Source organism: Marmota monax, unplaced genomic scaffold (assembly GCF_021218885.2).
Source record: "Marmota monax isolate L192 unplaced genomic scaffold, Marmota_monax_Labrador192_F-V1.1 WCK01_AAM20220418_F8-fsc00009, whole genome shotgun sequence".
Lineage (NCBI taxonomy): Eukaryota > Metazoa > Chordata > Mammalia > Rodentia > Sciuridae > Marmota > Marmota monax.
In genome coordinates this window covers 18,326,799-18,347,833 of record NW_026694710.1, presented here as the reverse complement: position 1 = coordinate 18,347,833, position 21,035 = coordinate 18,326,799, and the positions used below count along the sequence as shown (strand labels likewise).

General features: G+C 45.6%; 1 protein-coding gene across 4 annotated transcripts in view; it reads right to left on the bottom strand.

Moving 5' to 3' along the window:
• Positions 1–11,660: 11,660 nt before the first annotated feature.
• Prom1 (prominin 1) overlaps positions 11,661–21,035 on the bottom strand; it is a 122,874-nt gene continuing 113,499 nt past the window's right edge. For all 4 annotated transcript variants that reach the window (XR_009224808.1, XR_006847005.2, XM_046423647.2 and 1 more), the window contains 2 exons: positions 13,309–13,347; positions 11,661–12,738 (listed from right to left, as the gene is read on the bottom strand). Coding sequence is in view for 2 of the 4 variants with exons in the window: in XM_046423647.2 (XP_046279603.1) it covers positions 13,326–13,347 (22 nt within the window). In the remaining 2 variants the exon portion in view is untranslated. The remainder of the gene's footprint in view (positions 12,739–13,308; positions 13,348–21,035) is intronic.

Genomic DNA, 21,035 nt, shown 5'->3' with positions numbered 1-21,035 from the left:
ACTCCTGTGGATGATCTCAGCACCTCATTTAGGGTGCACACTGATTTTTTTTTTTTTTAATCACTGGAGCTGAGCTATTAACAAGTGAAACAGAACAGTTTGGGTTCATAATAATTTCTTAAGCTGCGTTCTTTGAAAACAGACATTATATTATCACCTATGAGTTATTTTGAAAATGTTCTTCATTTTAAATTTGTGTGTCTTTTAATTAGATTGGAGTTATGTTATTCTCTTTATCAGAGAGTTTTAAATGATGAATACAGCTTTTCTTTTGAGAGTCTAAATGGTATGAACACAATTGATTACCACCATGGTATCACACCAATTGATAACTGAATGTGTGTCTCATCCGGTGTGGTCACTGGCATGCAATTTCAAGTTCAAGGCTGATTTTACTCTCAGGCTTGTTACTACATATAGTTTCTTGACCTAGAGGGTTGGCCCTGTTGGAGCAGTCACCAGGGATTATATGAGTGGGTGTGCTTGGGTTCTTAGCTGAGTCCTAACCCTGCAATATCACCAGTGAAGGCTGTCAAAAATCAATCCTTTCTTCAAAAGTGTCTTTGTGAACAGACTGAAAATGCTGAGTTGCTGCATTCAAGCAATATTAATTCATTGCATAAAATATTATGCATTGAAAACTTCTCTTGTTAGAGAAAATGGAGATATTGGCTAAAAAAAAATCAGTAAAATCTAATCAGTTTGGCAAAAAAGCAAACAAACAAACAAAAAACCCCCCAAAAAACTCATCTTAGACTCACCCTAGAGGGTTTGCTTCCAAATTGAAAGTGCTTATTAGTCATGAGCTTTCGGAATTTCCTGTTCAGCAAATTCAATGTGACACAGTGCTGAAGTTTTACTTCTATAGAAAATTAAGATACAGCAAAATATTGGTATTATAGCTTTGGTTATGAAAGCATAAAAATCTATTAAAATTCATTTACCTTTATAAGAATGATTTTTCAAAACACAAATATATTACCCAGAAATACATCCATAAATATGTACACAGATCAACTTTTTCACCCTTTCTGATTTTTCTGAAATTTTGTTTGTAAGGAAATCATTCTTAAACAGCAAATATCCTTTAAAGAAGTCTGACCCTTTGGATAAAATTTTCACGACACACACACCCCTTCCTGTGTGTGCACACGGATGCCCTCATATGCTTGAGCTTGCACACTGGTATGTGTGCCTACAGGTCTATGCACACGCTATTGTGCACACATGGCACACAACACACACACACACACACACACAATTGTGCAATTGCCTTTAGGCCACCTCATGGGACAGAAGAAGGTTCTAGAGAGGCTCCCTTTTCAATTTTCAATAAGCCCATGTGTGTTACAATGAGTTGCCAATTGCCCCACTGGAAATCTGGAAATGTGAGAAGACGAGCACCCTCTTTCTGGGTGGTCAGACTGGGGGTCGCCACGCACCCTGACATCTGACCACGTTGCTTCCATTGCATAAACGGGTGAAAAGGTTTAGTTAAAAACCCCAGAAGACATCTCTGAAAAGTCTCCTATGGGCATCCAGACAGAAGTGTATGAACCCACAGAGCCAAAGGACCCACACATCAGTGTTCTGTTTAGGAGAAGACAGGAAGGCCCAGGGGATAGAACCGTGATTGGTTCTATAAGGAAAAGGACTGGACTCTAACACGAGCTACTCAGTCATTCCTTTATTTGCTAATTCCTTCATTTGTCCAAAGAACCTTCATGAAGCACCTGCTATGACCAGACCTCTCAGTTACTGGATGGCTGAAAATGCGGTCAAGAGTGACAGTCCTTGTCTTCAAAGAGAAGACAGACAAGGTGGAAATAATAAGTTTATAAATGACAATGCAGGGGTTGGTTGGAATGTTGGAGGGCAGCCTGGGGTGCTATGGGTGGGGACATCATATCCAATCAAAGGGGCAGAGAATAATTTACCAGGAGTCCACAGCTGCAGCGACAGCTTCACGGCAAGGGAAATGGATTGCTATTGATTCAGCCATTGTCCCGTGGCTGCTGTATGTGCAGGACAGTAGGCAGGCACCAGAAGGAATACCAAGGTGAATATGGCTTGGCTTTTTTTTCACCTGGTCAGTGTAGCCTTCACCATCAGAGGGCTGCTATGGTGGCGTTATCTCATCACTCGGATGTCTTCACATCATGTTAAGGAAATCTGAGGTGACATCCTACCCAGTGGTGAGCTTCAGAGCCTGGGATGTGGACTTGGGTGTCCTTTCCATGGTGCCCACTGGAATTGAAGTGGGTCTTAGCATTTCCATGTTTGGCCAAAGCAATGGCTTCCTTGGAGGCCAATCTTCTGGATTGTAAACCGATGAAAGCAGCCAGACCACAAGCAACAAGATCAGCAGTTAAGAGAATGACTGGACTGGCTCTTACCAAGTTTTAGTTTTTGTTTTTGGTGGAAGTCGAGGTTCAAATGGGTCTCCCATCAGATGGGCAGCCACTCGGCCAGTGGAACAATGGATAGTTATTTGATCCCAGAAGAGTTTGGGCTCTCCATTAGCTATGCTTATAGGATAGAAGCAAGATGGAAAATTTATAAAGATAGACTAAGCCTTAATGGAAAACAGTTCTTTGAGGCATTTATTCGATGGGCTAAACTTTAAAAATTGTTTTTAATTGGTTCATCATAATTATATATATGATAGCAGATTCATTGTGACTCATTTGTATATGCACACAACATGATTTGGTCAGTTCCATTCCCTAGTCCCTCCCCTTTCCCACCCTCATCTCCTTTCTCTACTCCTCTTGTCTCTTCTGTTTTCTTGTGGTCCCCCCACCATTTATCCCATTTTTTCTCTTTAGCTTCCACACATGAGAGAAAACATATGACCCTTGACTTTCTGACCTTATTTGGCTTAAGACCATGCTCTCAAGCTTTTGATGGGCTGGATTTTTTCCCCCATTTTTTAAGTTTGTTCTAATTAGTTATACATGGGCTGGACTCTGAAAGGCATCGTTTGACGAAGCCCCTACGTATCTCAGCCATGCCAGTTACCAGGGACAGGAAAGTTCTCTTGAATACCTCTTCCTTCAGCCCTTGAGCACTGTGTGTTCTGAGAACTGAAGCTCGTGTGTAGGTTACTATTACTAATGCCTGTAACCCTGAAAGGAATCAGGAGTGTCTTGGCACGGCCTTGTGGTTTGGCCTCAGTATATGCACAGACATGTGTGATTTTGATTTAATTTGGGGTATCTATGAGGCAAGAGAGCTCAGAGTATTTTACCCTGAAGGGGATAATTTTTAGGTAGTGGCCCAGCAGTTTATAATAAATGTCAAGACAACTTGTTGGCCAGGATGTCTAGTACTAAGATGAAGGCCAAAGTTTTGGCCAAGTACATTGTTTCTTGGGCTCCATCCTATGTCCACAAGGACATGGTGGCTAAGGGCCACGAAGCTGCAATTTTCTGCTGAGCTCTGGGGTATACAAGGGCAGCAGTGCCACCTGAACAGTCTGTAAGACCCCAGGGCTATTCAACTACTTAATTCTAAGGAGGTCCCCAGGGAGCCAGGAGGGCTCGTGGAAAGGTGACTTCCTCCAGCGTTCTGACGTCTGACAAGATGTTGAGAACAGGCCTTCAGTATCTGTGTTGAGGCTGTGGAGTGTGGTTTCCTTGATCCAAAGCACAGTGGATAGTTGGGGAGGGGAGGGCATAGGCTCAGGGCTGAAAGAGTCTCTGTTTTTAGCTGGTCGTTGTTTTAATAGTATTCAGTAAGAGACAGTTGCCTGCATCTGAGCCCCTGGCCAACTTGTGGTCACCATAAGTGGTCTAGAAACTTCAGGAGGCTTGAGAAGTTAACGGAGCCTCTTCAGTGAAGGAATATCTATCTGCAGGCACTAGCAGCAGTGCCTGTTGGCTTTACTTTGGAAAGAAAAGTTGTAAATGAAGAACATGTTGCCATCAGAACCCCAAAACCACTAACAGGTGTTGGACTTGTCTTCCATGATGAGTGTGCCAATGACTGTCCTTGAGGAGGAGGTCATCAAGGAAGTGTTACAACTGTGCTCCTGGAGAAAGGCAGAGCAGCCAAGACCTTGTCTGCCAAGGTTCTACATGGTGACAGGGCTGAGGACCCCTGGGCAGCCTGCAAAGCCATATGAAGTGAAGGCCACTGTACCTCAGATGCTGTTCTAAGAGGCCCTGGACAGAGTGTGTTGGCCAAATCTTTAAAAACAAAGTATCTGTCAGTTGTTGATTGGATAGAGTCAGTGATTGTGAGGAAAAGTGGGGAAGGGGAAGAAGAGGGGCCTGTCTCTGTAGGTAGCAGCTTCTCCCCAGGACAGCCCCCACCCCACCCCACCCCCGTCACCAGAAGCATCTCCAATCCCTTCCTGCTCCTTCCCATTTTTCTCTTTTTAATTAAATGAAATATTCTAGTTGGCTAAACATTTACATTTTCCCCTCCTTCCCCCCCGCCTTTTCTGTCTCCTTGTTTTACCAAATTGGTTTTTGTTTTTAGCTTTTGAGTGCTCATCTCACAAGCTCCTGGTGGGCCCAAGTAGTCTCTGCTATTAGTGGTGGTCTTCCTTCCTAGGCTACCCCAGTCAACTCAAGGGGCTGGGGTCTGTATCAAAGTGGGGAAACACGCAGTATTCTTGGTTTTGAACAGTTTAGTCAAAGTAGAGGCTCTTGACGTGTCGCTGACTGGTGCTGGGGTCCCCAAGTGCTGGCAACCTCTTCCACGCTGGAAAACCTCCGCAGGTTTCTCAGAGGAAGCAGGAGAAATGCTCTTCCTCCTCTCCTTTTTCATGAAGCACCGGGCCACTGGTGTCCGAGGATGTGGTCTCATGTATCCCATGTGGTTGAGAGAGGAATGACAGCAGCAAGGCAAGCCGTGGCAGAGATTGCCCTTGAAGCCATCTGCAAGGTTTTTTGGGGAGTCATGGTTTTCCACTGCAAGGGCACCCTGCACCAAGCTGGGCCTGACCAACTGTGGAATTCAATGGGTGAATGTCTCTAGAGTGCAGTCATGCCCAGGGGACAAACAGCCAATGTCAACCCCTGAAGGACTTGTGAGGGGATCTCATATGCCCAGGACTTGTTCTTCCACCAGAGGAAGAGAAGATTCCTTATAAGTCAGAGGTCTCCTCTGTGGTGACCCTGGCGATGCTCTATGGTGTTGCCAGTCTGGTCATCCAAAGCATCTGCAGGGTAGCCTCTCTCTGCGGCCACTCTCTCCAGAAAGCCTGGCTGACAGTCAGCCTTAGAAGCCTCCTTGACTTCCTATCACACAGGACACTCCCTCACCAATAAGGTGTCCATGGGCGACCTCTTGCACTCCCAATAATAAGATTCCGCTCATTCTTTTGCCACAGTTTAGACTGGAACATCATGAAAGGACACAGGGAGCAAAGTATCACAGACGCCCCAACAGCTAGCAACACACCCCAGGGACAGCTTGCTGTTTAGAGTCAGGGAATGAAGAGCAGCCCAAGGGCCGGCCCTGCATGGATCACTGAGCCACCTGCTGGCTGCACAGTCATCTCAAAACGTACCTGTGAGATTTTTCGTTCATGAAGGCCATGGAATGATCACACAGTGCCGCTAAAGCCACTGAAAAAAGAATTTGCTACTAACACTTAGAAAGAAATGGAGGCTTGCCACACCACGCAGGGTCCCATCACGGAAGCCTCAACGTTTGGCCTGGAAGCAGAAGCAAGAGTTAGGGGCGCCCATGGGCACAGCTTTTATTGCAGGCTCCGAGGGAAAGTCAAAGCTGGGCGTAGTACACACTTTAGAATGAGCTAGTTCGAATAATTCCGGCGAGTTCTCTGGCTTGCCACCTAGCTTTCTGGTCCTGGCCCTGGCATGGCGTAGGGAGGATCAGATGACATGTGGGTTGCCTGCAAGTGAGAGATAAGATTCCAAGTAAATTGCTTAATATCTTTAGAAATTAGCTGACCCTGGGAAGGATTGACTTTCTCTGGGCCTCTAAGGCCCCCAAAGACATCAAAGCATCACAAAATTAAAACGCGATGTTAATACAATCATCCAGACACATAGAACTTGGGACACAAACGTCATAGCATGCTGTTTTCCAATTCCATCCCGTTTTCTGTTCTTATGTGTGCTTTGCTTTCTACCCTAATTTCTTCCATGGGTGCAAACATGGGAGTCAGCAACTTGGAGCTGGGCTGCAGTGTGGAAACCCAATCTTCCCACAGATGAAGATGGCATGGATTCTGCCCAGATTCACTCCATCACACACTAACACTTGGTTAACAGAAACTGAGAAACAATTTAATGGTGAGAGTCACAGCAGATAAGGTTCGAGAGATCTGTACATGAAATTCTCACGGATCACCTCATATCCTTGCACCATATTTAAGAAATAGGCCAGTTGTTATTACAGAGAGGAGCAAAAGAAAAATCACCTGAGGCCAGACAGGTAGTGACAGGTGGATCATGGAGACTCTAAAATACCCATGCACTTAGCCTAGATTGTTGTCAAAGTGCCACAAAGCAATGGGAATTTGATAATACCTATAAATATGTTGAGAGTTATTATTATGTATGGACTTTTGAAAATGAATTGTGTATTTATTTATAAGATATGTTATTAAATTAATGATCTTGTGAATTCCTACAACTCCCCCTGTGAGTCCCATGCCTTCTCTGATCTTTCCACCCCAAGCCAGGCCTTGCTCGGGTATCCTTAGGCAATACAGTTTGCAATGCTTAAATGACAAGGGAATAGAAATCCCCCTCTGGGACAAGGCACAGGTAACAGCAAAACCATCACCAGCTTCATTGAGGTTAGAACCTGAGAACCTACGCACCTTTTCAAACATGGAAGAACCAAGCCCTGCAGCTTGACCATGTCCCCTGGGTGTGACAGAGGGGAGGGACTGAGAATCTCACTGCAGCCAACAGGGGGCCAGGTTTGATGGACTCACAGGCCCCGCCTCTTCTTTCAAGTTCATCTAAAAGCAGAAAAGGGATCAGCCACCTTTTTCAATCTTAAAAAAAGCAAACCCAATCATCTGAATGATTTCAACAAATTAATTTGTCTTGGATTTAAACTTATACTACCCAACTTTTATGACATGTTGCCAAAGGTAGGAACCTGCTTGTTTAGGGTTCCATCATTCCCATATTGATTGCAAGACTCTTTTCCAGGTATCAGAAGCATTTGTGACTCCAGCGTGGCACCAAGTAACACCAGGTTCATCGTGGTTAGCAGGGCAGCCTGGTGGACGATGCTGAAACACTCGGTCTCTACCAAGGCCCAGTAACAGGCCAAGAGCTCTCTCAAAGGAGACCAGTTATCTGTAGATGATAGCAGGGTCTTGCCCCAAAATTCTAAGGGCTTCCACTGGGATTCCTCTATAGAACCCAAGAGCTCTAAGCAGTATCTCTAGCAACCACTGAATGTTGTATCTGCTGCATCATTTAGCTCAAGTGCCAGAACAATGTGAAAGGCAGTCTGGACCTATTTGCTGCAGATCCTTCTCCTGCTCTGAGCCCCACCCAAAGAACATTTTCAGGTCACTCGATAGATGGGCTGGAGTGACATACCTGAATGAAAATGGTAATAACACTCCAAATCCAAATAGGCTCACCAAGCACGGCACCTCTTTCTTGGTTGTAGGAGGGGTCAGATGCAGTACCTTATCCTTAGTTCTTACCTCGTCTTGCCTACCAGAGCCCTAGAACTTTCGCTGAGGTAAAAGGCCCCTGAGTTTTTTTCAGATGTATTTCCCACCCTCTCACATGCCAGTGTCTTACCAGTACATCCTGGGCAGTCACTCCTGTGTGCCTGCTGGGTCAGTCAGCGTGGTGTGGCAGTGTAATGGACCAGAGGGATTTTGTGTGGAAGGAAAAAAAGTGATCAAAACTCCCTGTGAACTAAGTTGTGACACTGAGCTAGGGAGTTGATGTACCCTGGGGTAGGACAGTGAAGGTGTATTGCAAACTGCTCTGGTGAGTCCTATGGATGGAGATGAAGAAAAAGACATTGCCAGATCAGTAGCTGCCAGGAGATGCGGTGATTTTCTCCAGCAATGAAACCATATCTAGCTCAGCAGCTGCGATGAGTCACCACCTGGTTAAACGGAAGGCAATCACTATCCTCTCTGATGTATGTGTCTTTTGCACAGACCAGACACGAGAGCTGAACGGGAATGTGGTAGGAACCACCACTGGTGTACCTTTCAAATTCTTAGTGGTGGCGTCAATCTGTGCAATCCCTCCAGGAAGTGGTATTGCTTTCGATGTGCTGTTTTCCAAGTGGAGGCAGCTTTAGTGGTTTGCATTAGGACTTTCCTACCATAATAACTCTCACTCTGCAGGTCAGGGAACCAATGGAAGGATTCTGCCCACTAAGTATCAACATCCAAATTATGAATTTTGGAACTGGAGACATGAACACAGGATGGTTCAGAGAACTTCAGGACTCACTGTGAGTCAGACTTGAACTAAAAATCCATGGGTCACCTGACCTCTACTTCACCTTACTTCAGTCCCTGGTGAGCCACAGTGACATTTTGAGTCTTCTGGAATCACTGTCGATTCAGAGCCAGTGTCTGATAGTCCCTGAAAGAAATGATCATTTTCTTTTTCCAGATGCACAGTTACCCTGGGAAAAGCCTGGGTAGGTCCCTTTGGGAACGGATGAACTAAAGATAAATAATATAAATTTTCAGTAGTGTACCAGGGTTTTGCCTGGTGGTGACCCAGCATCTCCTTCATTCAAGGGGCTCTGATTTGCAGATTGGCTTAAGTCTGGGGATTGGTGGAGGAGCCACAGTTCTGTTTTGCAATTCAAGTGAGATTCTTGTTCACTTGACCTGGAAGTTGTTTGCTTGTATTGATCAAGTGAGAACTTAGTAGGTTTCCCCTCTAGGAGCACTGGGATGAAGTAGTCAGCACCCTAGATCTATCTGCACAAGCCAGATGTGGGTTGCTGCTCTGTCTCTGTTGGCCATTGCAGTAATCCCACTTACCTTGCCTTTGACAGTCTGGTGCCCTCCCCTTTGTTTCCTGCTTCACCAGGATCCAATTAGTCCCACTGCATAGCTGCAAGCTAAGGACAAGCGCTGGTGCAGCCTGGTGAGATATTTTTGTATATCCTTAAGGATGCCCATGGAACAAATAGCTGTCCAGATAAGATTAAGTGATTGGTCTATGCAGCCCTGAGCCAGCGTCACTGCCCCGGGTCTGACAACAGCAACTCTGCCACTAACACAAAGGGTTCAAAATTGGGCCTCCATTGTGTACTCTATAGACTGAAATAGCCTGCCAGCACAGTAGCACCTCTCAGAGTTGATATGTCCCTCTGATGGTGAGCAAGGATCCTTAGCACTAGGGCTAGCCCCTGCCTTTGTCTGGCAAATAGATCATGTTGGTCCATCCTCTGCTGCCATCTGGTGTCCACAGCTGGCATGGTTGGTATGTGGCCCTTACCCTTACCCACATCTGGGAACCTTGGCAAGCATGGTGCTCCAGCCAGACTGTGCCCCGTCCGCAGACAAGGGCAGGTGTTCACTTGACCCACCCACGGTGGTATTAGGCAGAGCATCACTTCCAGCTGCCCTGTTATGACCTGTCTCTTCCAGATTCTTAAGGACTTTGATTTGTCCCTGCAGTGGGAACTTACTAGAAAAAAGCTCACTTGTGCTCTTCTCTCTCTTGCCTCTTGGAACACGGCAGGCCTGAAGGCCTCAGCACTACTACGTGTGCCCATCGCCTGAAAACCTGTTTCCGCTGATTACTGCCTGGCTGGCTCCTTTCTGCCTGCAACCTTCGTAGCTGAAGTTCCTGACCATCCAATGTTGAGAAGCTCTTGTGTAACTCCATCACTTCATCCTCCCTTAATCCTCTGAAAAGCAAAGACTTCTGTCCTTTTTGATTTTCCATCTTTAAGTGGGGAATGCAGGATCAGATTTGCATCATGAGATGATACAATTGCATATTAAGAAAGGACAGGCACTGGCGCAAAGCTGTACAGAGGGAGGGCAGCAGGCAAGCGAGTGCAGTCCCTGGGGAAGTAGTGCAGGTGAGCTGCTATAACAAAAGGCCCCCTTCGCTCATAAACTGATCTTTCAGGTTTGTGCCAGGCAGTTCTTCAAATTTAACTCCTAAGATCTGACCAGTGTGGCCATTTGCAGTGGAACAAGTCCAGCATAAGCATCTTTGTTTGATACTTGATTCACTTGCCACCAACCTAACCCAACACTGAACTCACTGAATTGCAAAGGAGGCTGGGAAATGTAGTCCCCACCCAGGCACCCCCTTAAATCCAGCCAAACTCAGGGGGCTGGAAGCCTAAAGGGGAGAACGTCACACTAACCAAGAGATACTATGAACACAGCAAGAAGAGAGACGCTGTAGGAACAGAGAACAAGCCTTGGTGACCAAGGGTGGGAGGAAGGGAGAGAGACAGCAGATTAGGTCAACTCTGGCTCAAGGGCAGTGAGGGTGTAACAAGTCAAGGAAGAGCAGGAGTCAGAAATGGAGGAAAGGGTAATGGTTTAAAGCAGGGGTCAGAGGCCTGTGGCCTGTGGCCTGGCTTTGGAACACTTTTTTTAGAACTCAGCCAGGTCCACTCACTCATAGATTGTTGATGGGCCATGTCTGTGTATGACAGAGCTCCATGCAGACCACGTGGCCCAGGAAGCCCAACACAGTGACTGCCTGTCCCTTCACAGGGAAAGACTGTGGACCTGTGGGTTAAGGCATATCAGGTGGAGATGTGCCGTGGACTGTGGCTGCTCTACAGTGACCAGGGATGAGCATCATGAGGACCAGGAGAGGCAGGTGAACCGTGAGGGTGGATAAAATTGCCCAGAGAGACAGGGATGGGTGGACCAGGAGAAAATCTGGGAACACCAACTAAATTTAAGGACAGGAAAGAAGATGAGCATATGGAGAACAGAGTAAAGCCCAGGAAGACAGAGGGTTCCTTTGGGAGCCTCAAAAGATGTTGGTATCTTTACCAGTGGTCCACAAAGTCCTCTCCAAGGAATCGAGTGTGGGATAGAAGCCATTTCACAGTGGCTGAACCAACGGAGGTGAGCAGGTGATTAGAGATGCTTTGGGAATTCTTTCATGAAAATTATTTGCAAAGGGGAGAAGGAGAGAGAAAATGAGAGGGTGTTCTCTGGGGCTGAGGAAAAGATGGGATCTTTAGGACCAGATCCCACCACTAGTGCATTTGGCAGTAGAAGGTACTGAAAAGCACATGATGAAAGGTGCAAGACTTGAGCTGTGGCGTATTACAATCCGTTGTTTAAATAATTGAAACTTTTTAATGTGGGATATAAAAATTAGGTTTTAAGAAAACAAGGGATGATTTCCTCTAAAAGAACTCTCCACTATCTGGCCTCTTGTGCATAGTTTAACAAAAATCCCATTTGTGCACACAGATATTTAGGAGTGTATGTGTAGCTGTGAGTGATCTGAATGTGGATATTACTGCTTAGACGGTTATCTAAGAAATAGTCATTTTAGATCTGTAAAACCGAGGACCTGAAAGGCAGCTGACTTTGGGGAAGTGGGGTGCATTCTCTCTGTACTGGGGGCACTTGGGGGATGGGAAAGTAGTGGATTAAACAGACAACCCCAGGCCACGTTTCATTGCCTAGAATTTGACAGTGTCTGGGTCTACTCAAGGAAGGAACACACGGACCGCAATTTCCAAGCCCCCTTTTATTGAAATAAATCAGGACAGTGATCTTCACTCAAAAGACCTGGTACAAAGCCCACATCTTGAATGTCATGCATGACATCACTGCTACTTTGGTTTGACAGTATTTCATTGCCCATCACTTTTGAAAAAGGCAAAGACAATGTGAGTAACCCAAAACAAACAGATACTGACTCATGCTTTCATATATTTCTAAGGACCAAGCATGAAGGCTTTATTCATGTTGGACACCCCAAATCTAAGAACCATGACAGGGTCTTCCCCTGTTTCGCTTCAGAGTCCCCTCTCACAATAATCAGATGACATCCAGATGATTCTCATCCTGAATCAGAAGATTAAGTGTACACTGCACTTGGCATCTGTTCAAACATCTCCACCCTCTGCCAAACAGCATTCCTTCTCTCAAGATCTCTCTGTTTTGAACTTGTTACTGTAATAGAGTGGGGGTACTCTGGGACTGCTTTTGTATTCTGTTCCCAAACACCGTGACCATTCATTGACAAAGTGGATGCAAATCCTAGGTGAAGGACATGCTGTAGGTTTCACATACTTTTAGTGAAAATGGATTATTTTCAACAGCACCAATAAATCAACACTGACCCGATAGTAAGCTCATTTAGAAGAAAAACCTTACAATACTCATTTGTTTAAAAAAAACCCTAGCTGTGGCAAAGGTGTATATACAATCTACTATACACAAAATACACATTTTCTGTAAACTGTATGTGTCCAGCACACTCTACCTATGCGAGTAAATTAGAATCTCAGTATTAATATTGGATGGACTGTTTGACCCAGAAATGTGCCCAAACCCATATGGTATGGTATCTAAATAGAAATTCAGTATTAAAAAAATAATAAACAGGAGAGAAGATTATCCTTGAATAGTGATGGACACATGGACTAGGAACGTGACTGTGTTCATTCCTAACAAAGCTCTATCCAGAGATCAAGAAGTCCCCTTGAGTCACTGTGTTGCCACCAGAGCTCCTCCTGAATTTGGAAAGTTCTCGAAGACCCAGATTTACCAACAGTCTCATTCCTTCTACATTGTGTGTCTTGATGCTGAAACAAAGGTCAGACAAAATTTCAGAATCTGGCTTTGCCCTGGCCAAGAAACCATGAACACATCATCCTAAATGATTCCTACAAGACTCCAGGGACAACTGGTTCTAGAGGCCATTGTCCTGTCCAACCTTATTTGTCCTGACCCATCATCATTTTAGCTTCTGAATTATTTTTTTTTTAAAACCAAATGATCACAGAAATGTTTGTTGTAAAACAATATAAAATATTTTTATATTTAAAATATAAACATATCTAAAGAACAAGATACATGGTTAGTGCATAAATCCTTAGGAACTTATTTTTACTATAAGAAAAAATTCTTATTATGATAAATATACAACCATCATGTCTGTGTTTTTGTATGTATTTATACATACACAGGACCATATATGACACAGTCATGTAGAGTCATTATTAATAAACGTATACATATATATGCAAAATCAAACTGTCTAACCCATAATTGACCTAGATTTTCCACTTAAGATGATCTATGTTTTAATAATCTAAAAAAATAAAAAAAACTATAGTACTATAAATTATTTTACATGAAAGCATCAAACTTACCTCAAGCGATTTCAACCTCAGAAATAATATTGTAATGAGCTAAAAGACAAAAAAAAAATACATAAATATAACACTTGCAGGCCAGGCCCTGGGCGGCATCATCACCTGGCTGAGGAGATATAGAGAGAGACCGACAAGCAGAACTGAGGCTGGAACGGGTAAGAGTCACTGGGAACATGTGTCCAAAATACCAGACCAGCAGAAACCAGACCCCACAGCAGACGGACCACCCACCAGAAGCAGCAGAAGCCCAGCTGCAAGGACCAGAAGACAGGAGTTCTTCAGGGGCCCTGTTACCACGTGTGGCCAGGTGTGCACACCTGTGCGTCCAGATGGTGCACGTCCTTACCGGCTCTCTGGTTAACAGTCAACAGTCGTCCTACACTATCCTGTCTCCACAATCACAGCCTTGACAACCAGAACAGGGTGTGTGAGGGTGTGCGAGGGGAGACCACAAACTCCCTTCAGTTTGGATCCCACTCCCACCCCCTGTGACTTAGGGCATCACAGCTCTTTGGACCCTGCAGGATGTGCCAGGCACATCAGCACTCAGTGCTGCGGAGACCCCCAGGAAGAGGGGAAGAGCAGTGGGGCGTCAAAGCCCCTGAAGGGCAGGCATTCCTCCAAACTCATCATTTAACTTTGGAAGCCACATCCACTTACTCCTGTGTGTCTTTTCTTTTTTTTTTATGCATTCAATAAACACCCAGGCTCTATTGAAGGGCTCAGGGGTCCCTGTGGAAGGGTTCAGGCAGGAGCCTGCTCAGAGTCCTGCTTTGGCCCACAGCATCAGGCCCTGGGCTGAACACTATGAAGGCCAGTGGGCTTTGAGATCATCATCAGGGGTGCTGGGCACACAAACTGACCTACTGGGTCTTCTGCCTAGCCATGCCCTCTCTGAGGAACTCTAGACCAAACAGCTCACCCTACCTTGGAAAAGAGGGTGTTCAGGAGACTTCAGAACCAGGTAACAAGCAACATGAACCAATTCAAGCAACTGGAACTAATTCTGGAAGCTTCTGATGTGAAAGGGACAATAGGTCCTTGGATGGGACAGCTGGAGGCTATGAGAATTCAGGCTGTGAACTAAAACCTCTTGGGCACTCACCCTGATAAAATAATAACAGAAGCCAAGGAAGGACAGCAGGGCACGCGTCTCCCAGAGCAAGCACCACGCCGAGGTGGCACACGTCAAGTTAGTGTGGATTCACGCTCCAGATCGCAATCAACACAGGGCTCTGGCAGCCGGACCCACAGATAAGAGGCAGCCAGTAGACAGAATCCGCTTGACCCTGTGGCTCCAAGGCCTGGAGCATCACACAGCCAAAGGGCCCCATGCACTTTCCACTAGGCCAGCGCGGCCAAAGCATGTGCAGTGAGGGGGCGGCTGCTGCTCCCTCAGTGTCACCGGGGTCCCCTTCTGCCCTTTCCTGCTGCAGCACTGGGCTGCAGGAAGAGCACACTCACAGCTTCAGCAAGGAGAAGGCCACAGTCTACGGGAGTACCTCCTTGGACCTGTGCTGTGCTTTTCCTCAACATGTCTTTTTTAAACATTACAAAGGGAAACGTTCATCTGAAACCCAGATTTATCTCTTTTCCAGAGAAACTGAACTTTGAGGTACCATTTGCCTCTTTCTTATCCCTTTTTCTGACAACTTCTCTGAGTCTTTCCACTTCTGCCTAGGGAACCTAACTACTGCTCTGGCCTTTGGGAGAACAGGAGAAAGAAGAGCTCAGACCCTAGCTGGCCTCCGACTGGTGTGGAACCTGGGGCCTAGTGTTTATATCCCCAAGTCCTCCTGAAAATGGGGGGTAGCTGTGAAGGGCTCAGAGGACTGTGCAGGATAAAGCAGGGCAGATGGCCTGACCCAAAGCCCAGGGCTGCTAGGCCAACTCATGCCGCTACCCTGGAGACATTGTGGAACAGAGAGGAGCAATTTTTTTCTCCTAATCTCTCAGGCAGAGCTAGATAGAATAGGTTTGTCTCCACCAAAACAAAAAAAAAACACACACACACAGAAGTCTGGGAAATAAGCCCCTCAATGCCTCCCCCTGCGGGGGGCACTTGTGTGGGAGGTAGAAGCATCCCTGGAGGCAATGCCAGGCTTCTCCAGGCTCCTGGGGGACTTGTTGCCTCTTTCTTCAGACAGAAGCAAACAACCAGCCACGGAGCATGCAGTGAACTAGTAGGAGAGAAAGGGTGTGTGTGTGTGTGTGTGTGTGTGTGTGTGTGAAATAACCAAGATGACAGGGGAGGGAGTGACGGGAGGGTGAAGGCGTTGAGACTGACTTGGCCACTCAGAAGCTGCATGGTTCCCCTTCAGGAGACTTTTCCTGGGAGGCTCTTCAGGAACCAATGGTCGAGCTGCTCCTGACTTTGTATTAGCCTGACCTGCAGAAGGACTTTCCTAGAGGGCTGGGATCCTTATCCATGCACTATCCTCTTTGCTCCCAAACCTGGCTTTGTCATGATGTAGCAGCATTTGAAGTCTTTTGGTGTGAGCACTCATGGAACTCACAGCAACGGGAAGGTACAAGGGGCTCAGGTTAGACTGAATGGAAGACCCAATGGGGTCTCCCATGGCATCTGAAGCCCCCTCCCCACCTGTGTAAGCCCATAAGCTAAGTGGCCCTGGCTTGATAACAGGATGGACATTTATCTTCTGAACACCTCTGGGTTCCATCAGAAATATCAGTATAACACAAAGATGAGACTGTCATTACCGTCATAAACCAGAAACCCTCAAGCAAGGGCTTCCACTGTCAAAGGCTGAATATTTTAAAGCTTGTAACCTCACAACCCTAAGTGAGCAGGGACCTTATTGTCTCCTTTTACACATAAGGACACTGAGGCTCCAGGAAATGCCATAGAACTTCCATAATGACACAAGACTGTGCAACATGATTTGCCCCAACTTGGACCCCAGAGCCATCAAGAAGGGTCTTGGTGGGGCAGAAATGAATCCCTATATTCCAAGAGCTTCTGAGATGTTGCTTCCTCGCCTTCTAGAAATAAATCAACCTCACTAATCTGAAACTCTCTGTTCCTTTCTTTACTGCCCCCAGAAGAGCAGACTGGCCAGGACACCTACCAGGACTCCTCCTGCAGGGTGGGCTGTTCTGGATGGAAAACCAGCCCTGCTTCAACAGCTACCACAGAAGGTGCCCCAGGGAAACCTGAGGGGGCGCAGTTAGTCTGTGCTTTTTCTTTCCTTGAAACAAAGCCCGTCAACCTGCTGTGGGGCTGCACACAGAATATAGAATACAGAAACCTCAGAAGAGCCTGGGACTTCCAAGACAACACACTCTGCTTCTGCCCTTCACAGGAGTGTGAGGACCTAGGTCCTTCCCAAAGGCAACTCCTTCAAATGTGCATTACACCCAGAATCACTACAGAAGCGTCCTCAGTGGTCTTTAGTACAACTGGGGGGGAGTCACTGATTGTGAATTTCTGCATTAACAACCCAGGATGAAACGCCCACCAGCAAGTGGGAAGAGACACTCATTTCTGAACATCTCCTAGGGCTTTTTCCTGTTTCCTATCATTATCATTTTCCATTTTTGTACAGTAAAAGAAATCCAAGAGTTAGCAAGTCTTCTCATGTGCAGGGACATGGGAAAAACTGGTAAAGCAAGGACACTCATACACACCTCTCAAGCCCTCAGTGTTGAGTACTCACGTGGGGTGCAGCAGCGCATCAAATGGGGCCTCGGGTGTTGTCTTATCTATGCCAGAGGCAGGTTTTGCTCTGCCTATGTAGCAAAGGGCTCAGACAAGGCCATGCATGACAGGATGGGTGATGACAGGCACCTGCCTATTTTCAGCTCTGAGACCAGGAGTTAGTGAATGTCTATGGCTTTGACAATCACTTCTAAATGGCAAAGGGTCCATGGCAATGTTAGTGTCCTGAGAGGTTTCTAGGACCTCAAAGTCTATGTTATCAACTTGCAAAATGACCCTCTTTTTTTTCCTTTCTTTGTATTTAATTTTGAGACAGGGTCTCACTATTTGCTTGGGGCCTTGCTGAGGTGCTGAGACTGGCTGAACTTGTGATCCTCCTACCTCAGCCTCCCAAGTCACTAGGACTTCAGGCATGCACCAACAAGCACAACCTGACCTTCCCTTTCAATTGCAAAGGAATCCTGGATTCCTACTCCCAAGATTCCTACTCCTCAGGAAGCCATAATGCTGTACCTTCCACATTCCCAAAGGACTTGCCATCAGCAGTGGGGAGCATGGTCAGCAGAGGGCCTCCTGCTGCCTGAGTTCTCAGGGCCTGCTCTGCTGCCAATTGCACTGCCCAAGGGCTTTGTCTTTCCTGAGCAGCCCAGATCCAAGTGGCTACAGAGGTGGGGGCACAAAGTCTCCATTTAGCCCAATGAAGGCAACTCTTGGCAGGGCATATTTGCTCCAGAGGACTGAGTCTTCAGAAGGTCCACCTGGACTTCTCTTCAAACACCTTTCATCCCAAACTCCACCTCAGCATTGCCACCAGGAGACCTGACCCTCAGTACACTTCCTGCCCGGGCTTGCCTGTCTTGCTAGAATCCTCTAATAAGCCAACTCAATGACACTTCCTGGTATTAAGAGGACACCTGTAGACCTCACAAACAGAAGGCAAGACCAGAAACCAATTCTACAAATTCAGAAAGTCCTAGAAGAACTGATGTTGGGGCAATGGAGATAGTTGAGAACTCTCCTTTGATCTTGAAATTTCAGTCCATAAGTATAAGATGCCCTCCTAGCATGCTACCCTATGAAACAGGAGATGTGTATGAGGCAGGCCACAGCCCTGTCTACTCTGTCTGGAGGAGACTGAGCTAAGTGACCCTTGGATCAATCTTCACATCTCTCACAACCTAGCACTCTAGCAACCAAATCCAACACACATCACCTTATCCTAGAGGCAGCAAATGAGATGAAGTTAATTTGACATTTTGAAACCGTTTTGTTCTATTATTATTATTATTATTACTTTTGCTTTGGTTTGAAAGTTATGTCCCCCTAATATTTGTAAGTTGAGATCCTAGACACCAGGAGGATGGCACTAGGAGGTGGAGGCCATTGTGGACTAGTTTAGGACAAGCAACCCCAGTGAGCTGGCTCACTCCTTCAACTCTGTGTGACACAGGGAGGGGCACTGTCTGTGAAAAAGCCAGTGAACCTGACTTCACCTGGTCTAGCACTTGCCACCTCCAGAACCATGAGGGAAAAATTTCTCTTGTTTGTAAGCAATCTTATTTATAGCATTTTGCCTAGATACACAAATACAATTTCCTTCCCTTTAAATGGCAAATTAAATTGAAAAGTTTGGAAATTTTTGTCATATTCAATACTGTAAAGTGGGTAAACCTTTCACCATTCTGAAGAGACAAATACCTTTCTATATCTGTTCCTTTTGAGATCTGACAAAGGTAGAGCATCAGTTGTTACTAGGCAACACTGATTAAAATAAGGCTGCTAGGATTATATATTTGCTAAATATATTTTTCTATATAAACTCTTAGTGGGAGCTCATCCTGGGGGCTCCTCTGAACATGGTGACCTTTTAACTAGATTGTCCCATGTGAAGTGTAGGCTTCCAGAGAAGGTGAATTCCCCTGCACACTGATATCAGACTCACTCCTTTGCACCTGAGGTACCTCTTGCGGGGGCAAAGAACACAGGTTTGGGGTCAGCTGTGTGGACTTGACCACATCCACTAAGTAGGAGGGCTCGCTGATGCCTGCTGGCCCTTCCTTATCCTGGCCCCACTTCTTCTAAGCAGACAGGGCCACTGGTGGTCAGGTACATCTCAAGTTTTAGTGGAGTCTCAGAAGAGGACACCTGGCAGGTCAGAGTTACTGAGTGAATGTCCAGGTTCACGGAAAGTGGCTTATGTCCAGAAAATATGAGTTTGTGATCTGATTTTGGAGGAGAGGTTGGAGGTCCTTTTCTGGTTGACCATGATTTATTAGAAAAAAGAAGAATGGATGAGAGAAGGGAAGAAGGGTAAATCTGGAAGACAGTAAGCACTTAATTTGTTTAGAGAAATGCTAAAGTGTGCATGCATTTAAACCATAATGATCTGGAGTTACACTTAGCATTTTAGGATGACACCAAATTTTAGTTGTTTCACCTTTCTGTTGCTAAGAAGTCACTGAAATTTCAAACTTACAGCATCATGAAATGCTACGTAGGTCAAGATTGGAGCTAGTCATTCACAAAATATGACTCAGACAGAAGTTCCGGGCATCAAGAGCACGCAGAGAGTTAAGAATATTTACAGAGGATGAGAAGGTTCACCACGGGACACACATGCACTTTCAGACTTTTTTGACCTCGTCATAACAGGATTGTGAACACTATACCAATGATCTTTATGATAACCACTATTACCATTTTTCATACTGTAACAAAAATAAGTGACACCAATAACATCATGATATCTCTAATATGAAGTGTTTATATCATGGATCACAAAGACAATGTATGACTCACAAAAAGTATGTGACAATTTGTTAAATATGCAGATTCCAAATATGAAAATAACTTCTTCATGATTTTATAATTTTATTATGTGAAATACTCATTCGGTAAATGAGTATTTCTTGAGCTCCTTCTATGTGCCAGTCCTTTTTTAAGAGGTGTCACAATTTATTTTTACCTAGATGTATCTAATATTTCTATGTCATTTAAAGATGTTATTAATTTAACTTTAAAGTACATCATACAATAATAAAATCCTCCTCAATCTCATGTATTAATATAAATTTTTTAAAAAAGGCTTACACTTTTTTGCTTCCAGGTGCACCACTATAAAATACAAAAAGGAGAGACAAAATTACTAATTTTCTTGTGACTATTACGGCTCTACAGTTACACCTCCCACATTTGTACTCCAATGTAATGTTCATAGTACACATTCCAGAGAGACAGGTTGAGGAGATGAGAGACATGGGCATGAAACCCAGGAGATCACCAGACACGAGCCTACGGTGGACTACGTGTGTGTGTGTGTGTGTGTGTGTGTGTGTGTGTGAGAGAGAGAGAGAGAGAGAGAGAGAGAGAGAGAGAGAAGTAACAAAGATGACAGGGGAGGGAGGGGGAGGGGGAAGGCGTTGAGACTGACTTGGCCACTCAGAAGCTGCATGGTTCCCCTTCAGGAGATTTTTCCTGGGAGGCTCCTCAGGAACCAATGGTTGAGCTGCTCCTGACTTTGTATTAGCCTGACCTGCAGAAGGACTTTCCTAGAGGGCTGGGCACCTTCTGTGTGCACTGATCAATGAGATTGTACTCACGTGGGGTGCACCTGCAAATCGAATGAACCAGAAACATTCAAGCAAGTGCTTATACTGTCAAAGGGGTGAGCAGGGATCTTATTGTCTCCTTTTACACATAAGGACACTGAGGCTCCAGGAAATGCCATAGGACTTCCATAATGACACAAGAAAGCTCAACAGGATTTACCCTCACTCGGAACCCAGAAGCCTTAAGGAGGGTCTCAGAGGCGCAGACATGAATCCCTACATTCCTAGAAAGTCTCAGAAGTTGCTTCCTAACCTCCTGGAAATAAATCAACTCCACTAATCTGAAACTTTCTATTCCTTCCTTACTGTCCTCAGAAGAGCAGAATGGCCAGGACACCTACCAGGACTCCCCTGCAGGGTGGGCTGTTCTGGATGGAAAACCAGCCCTGCTTCAACAGCTACCACAGAAGGTGCCCCAGGGAAACCTGAGGGGGGGC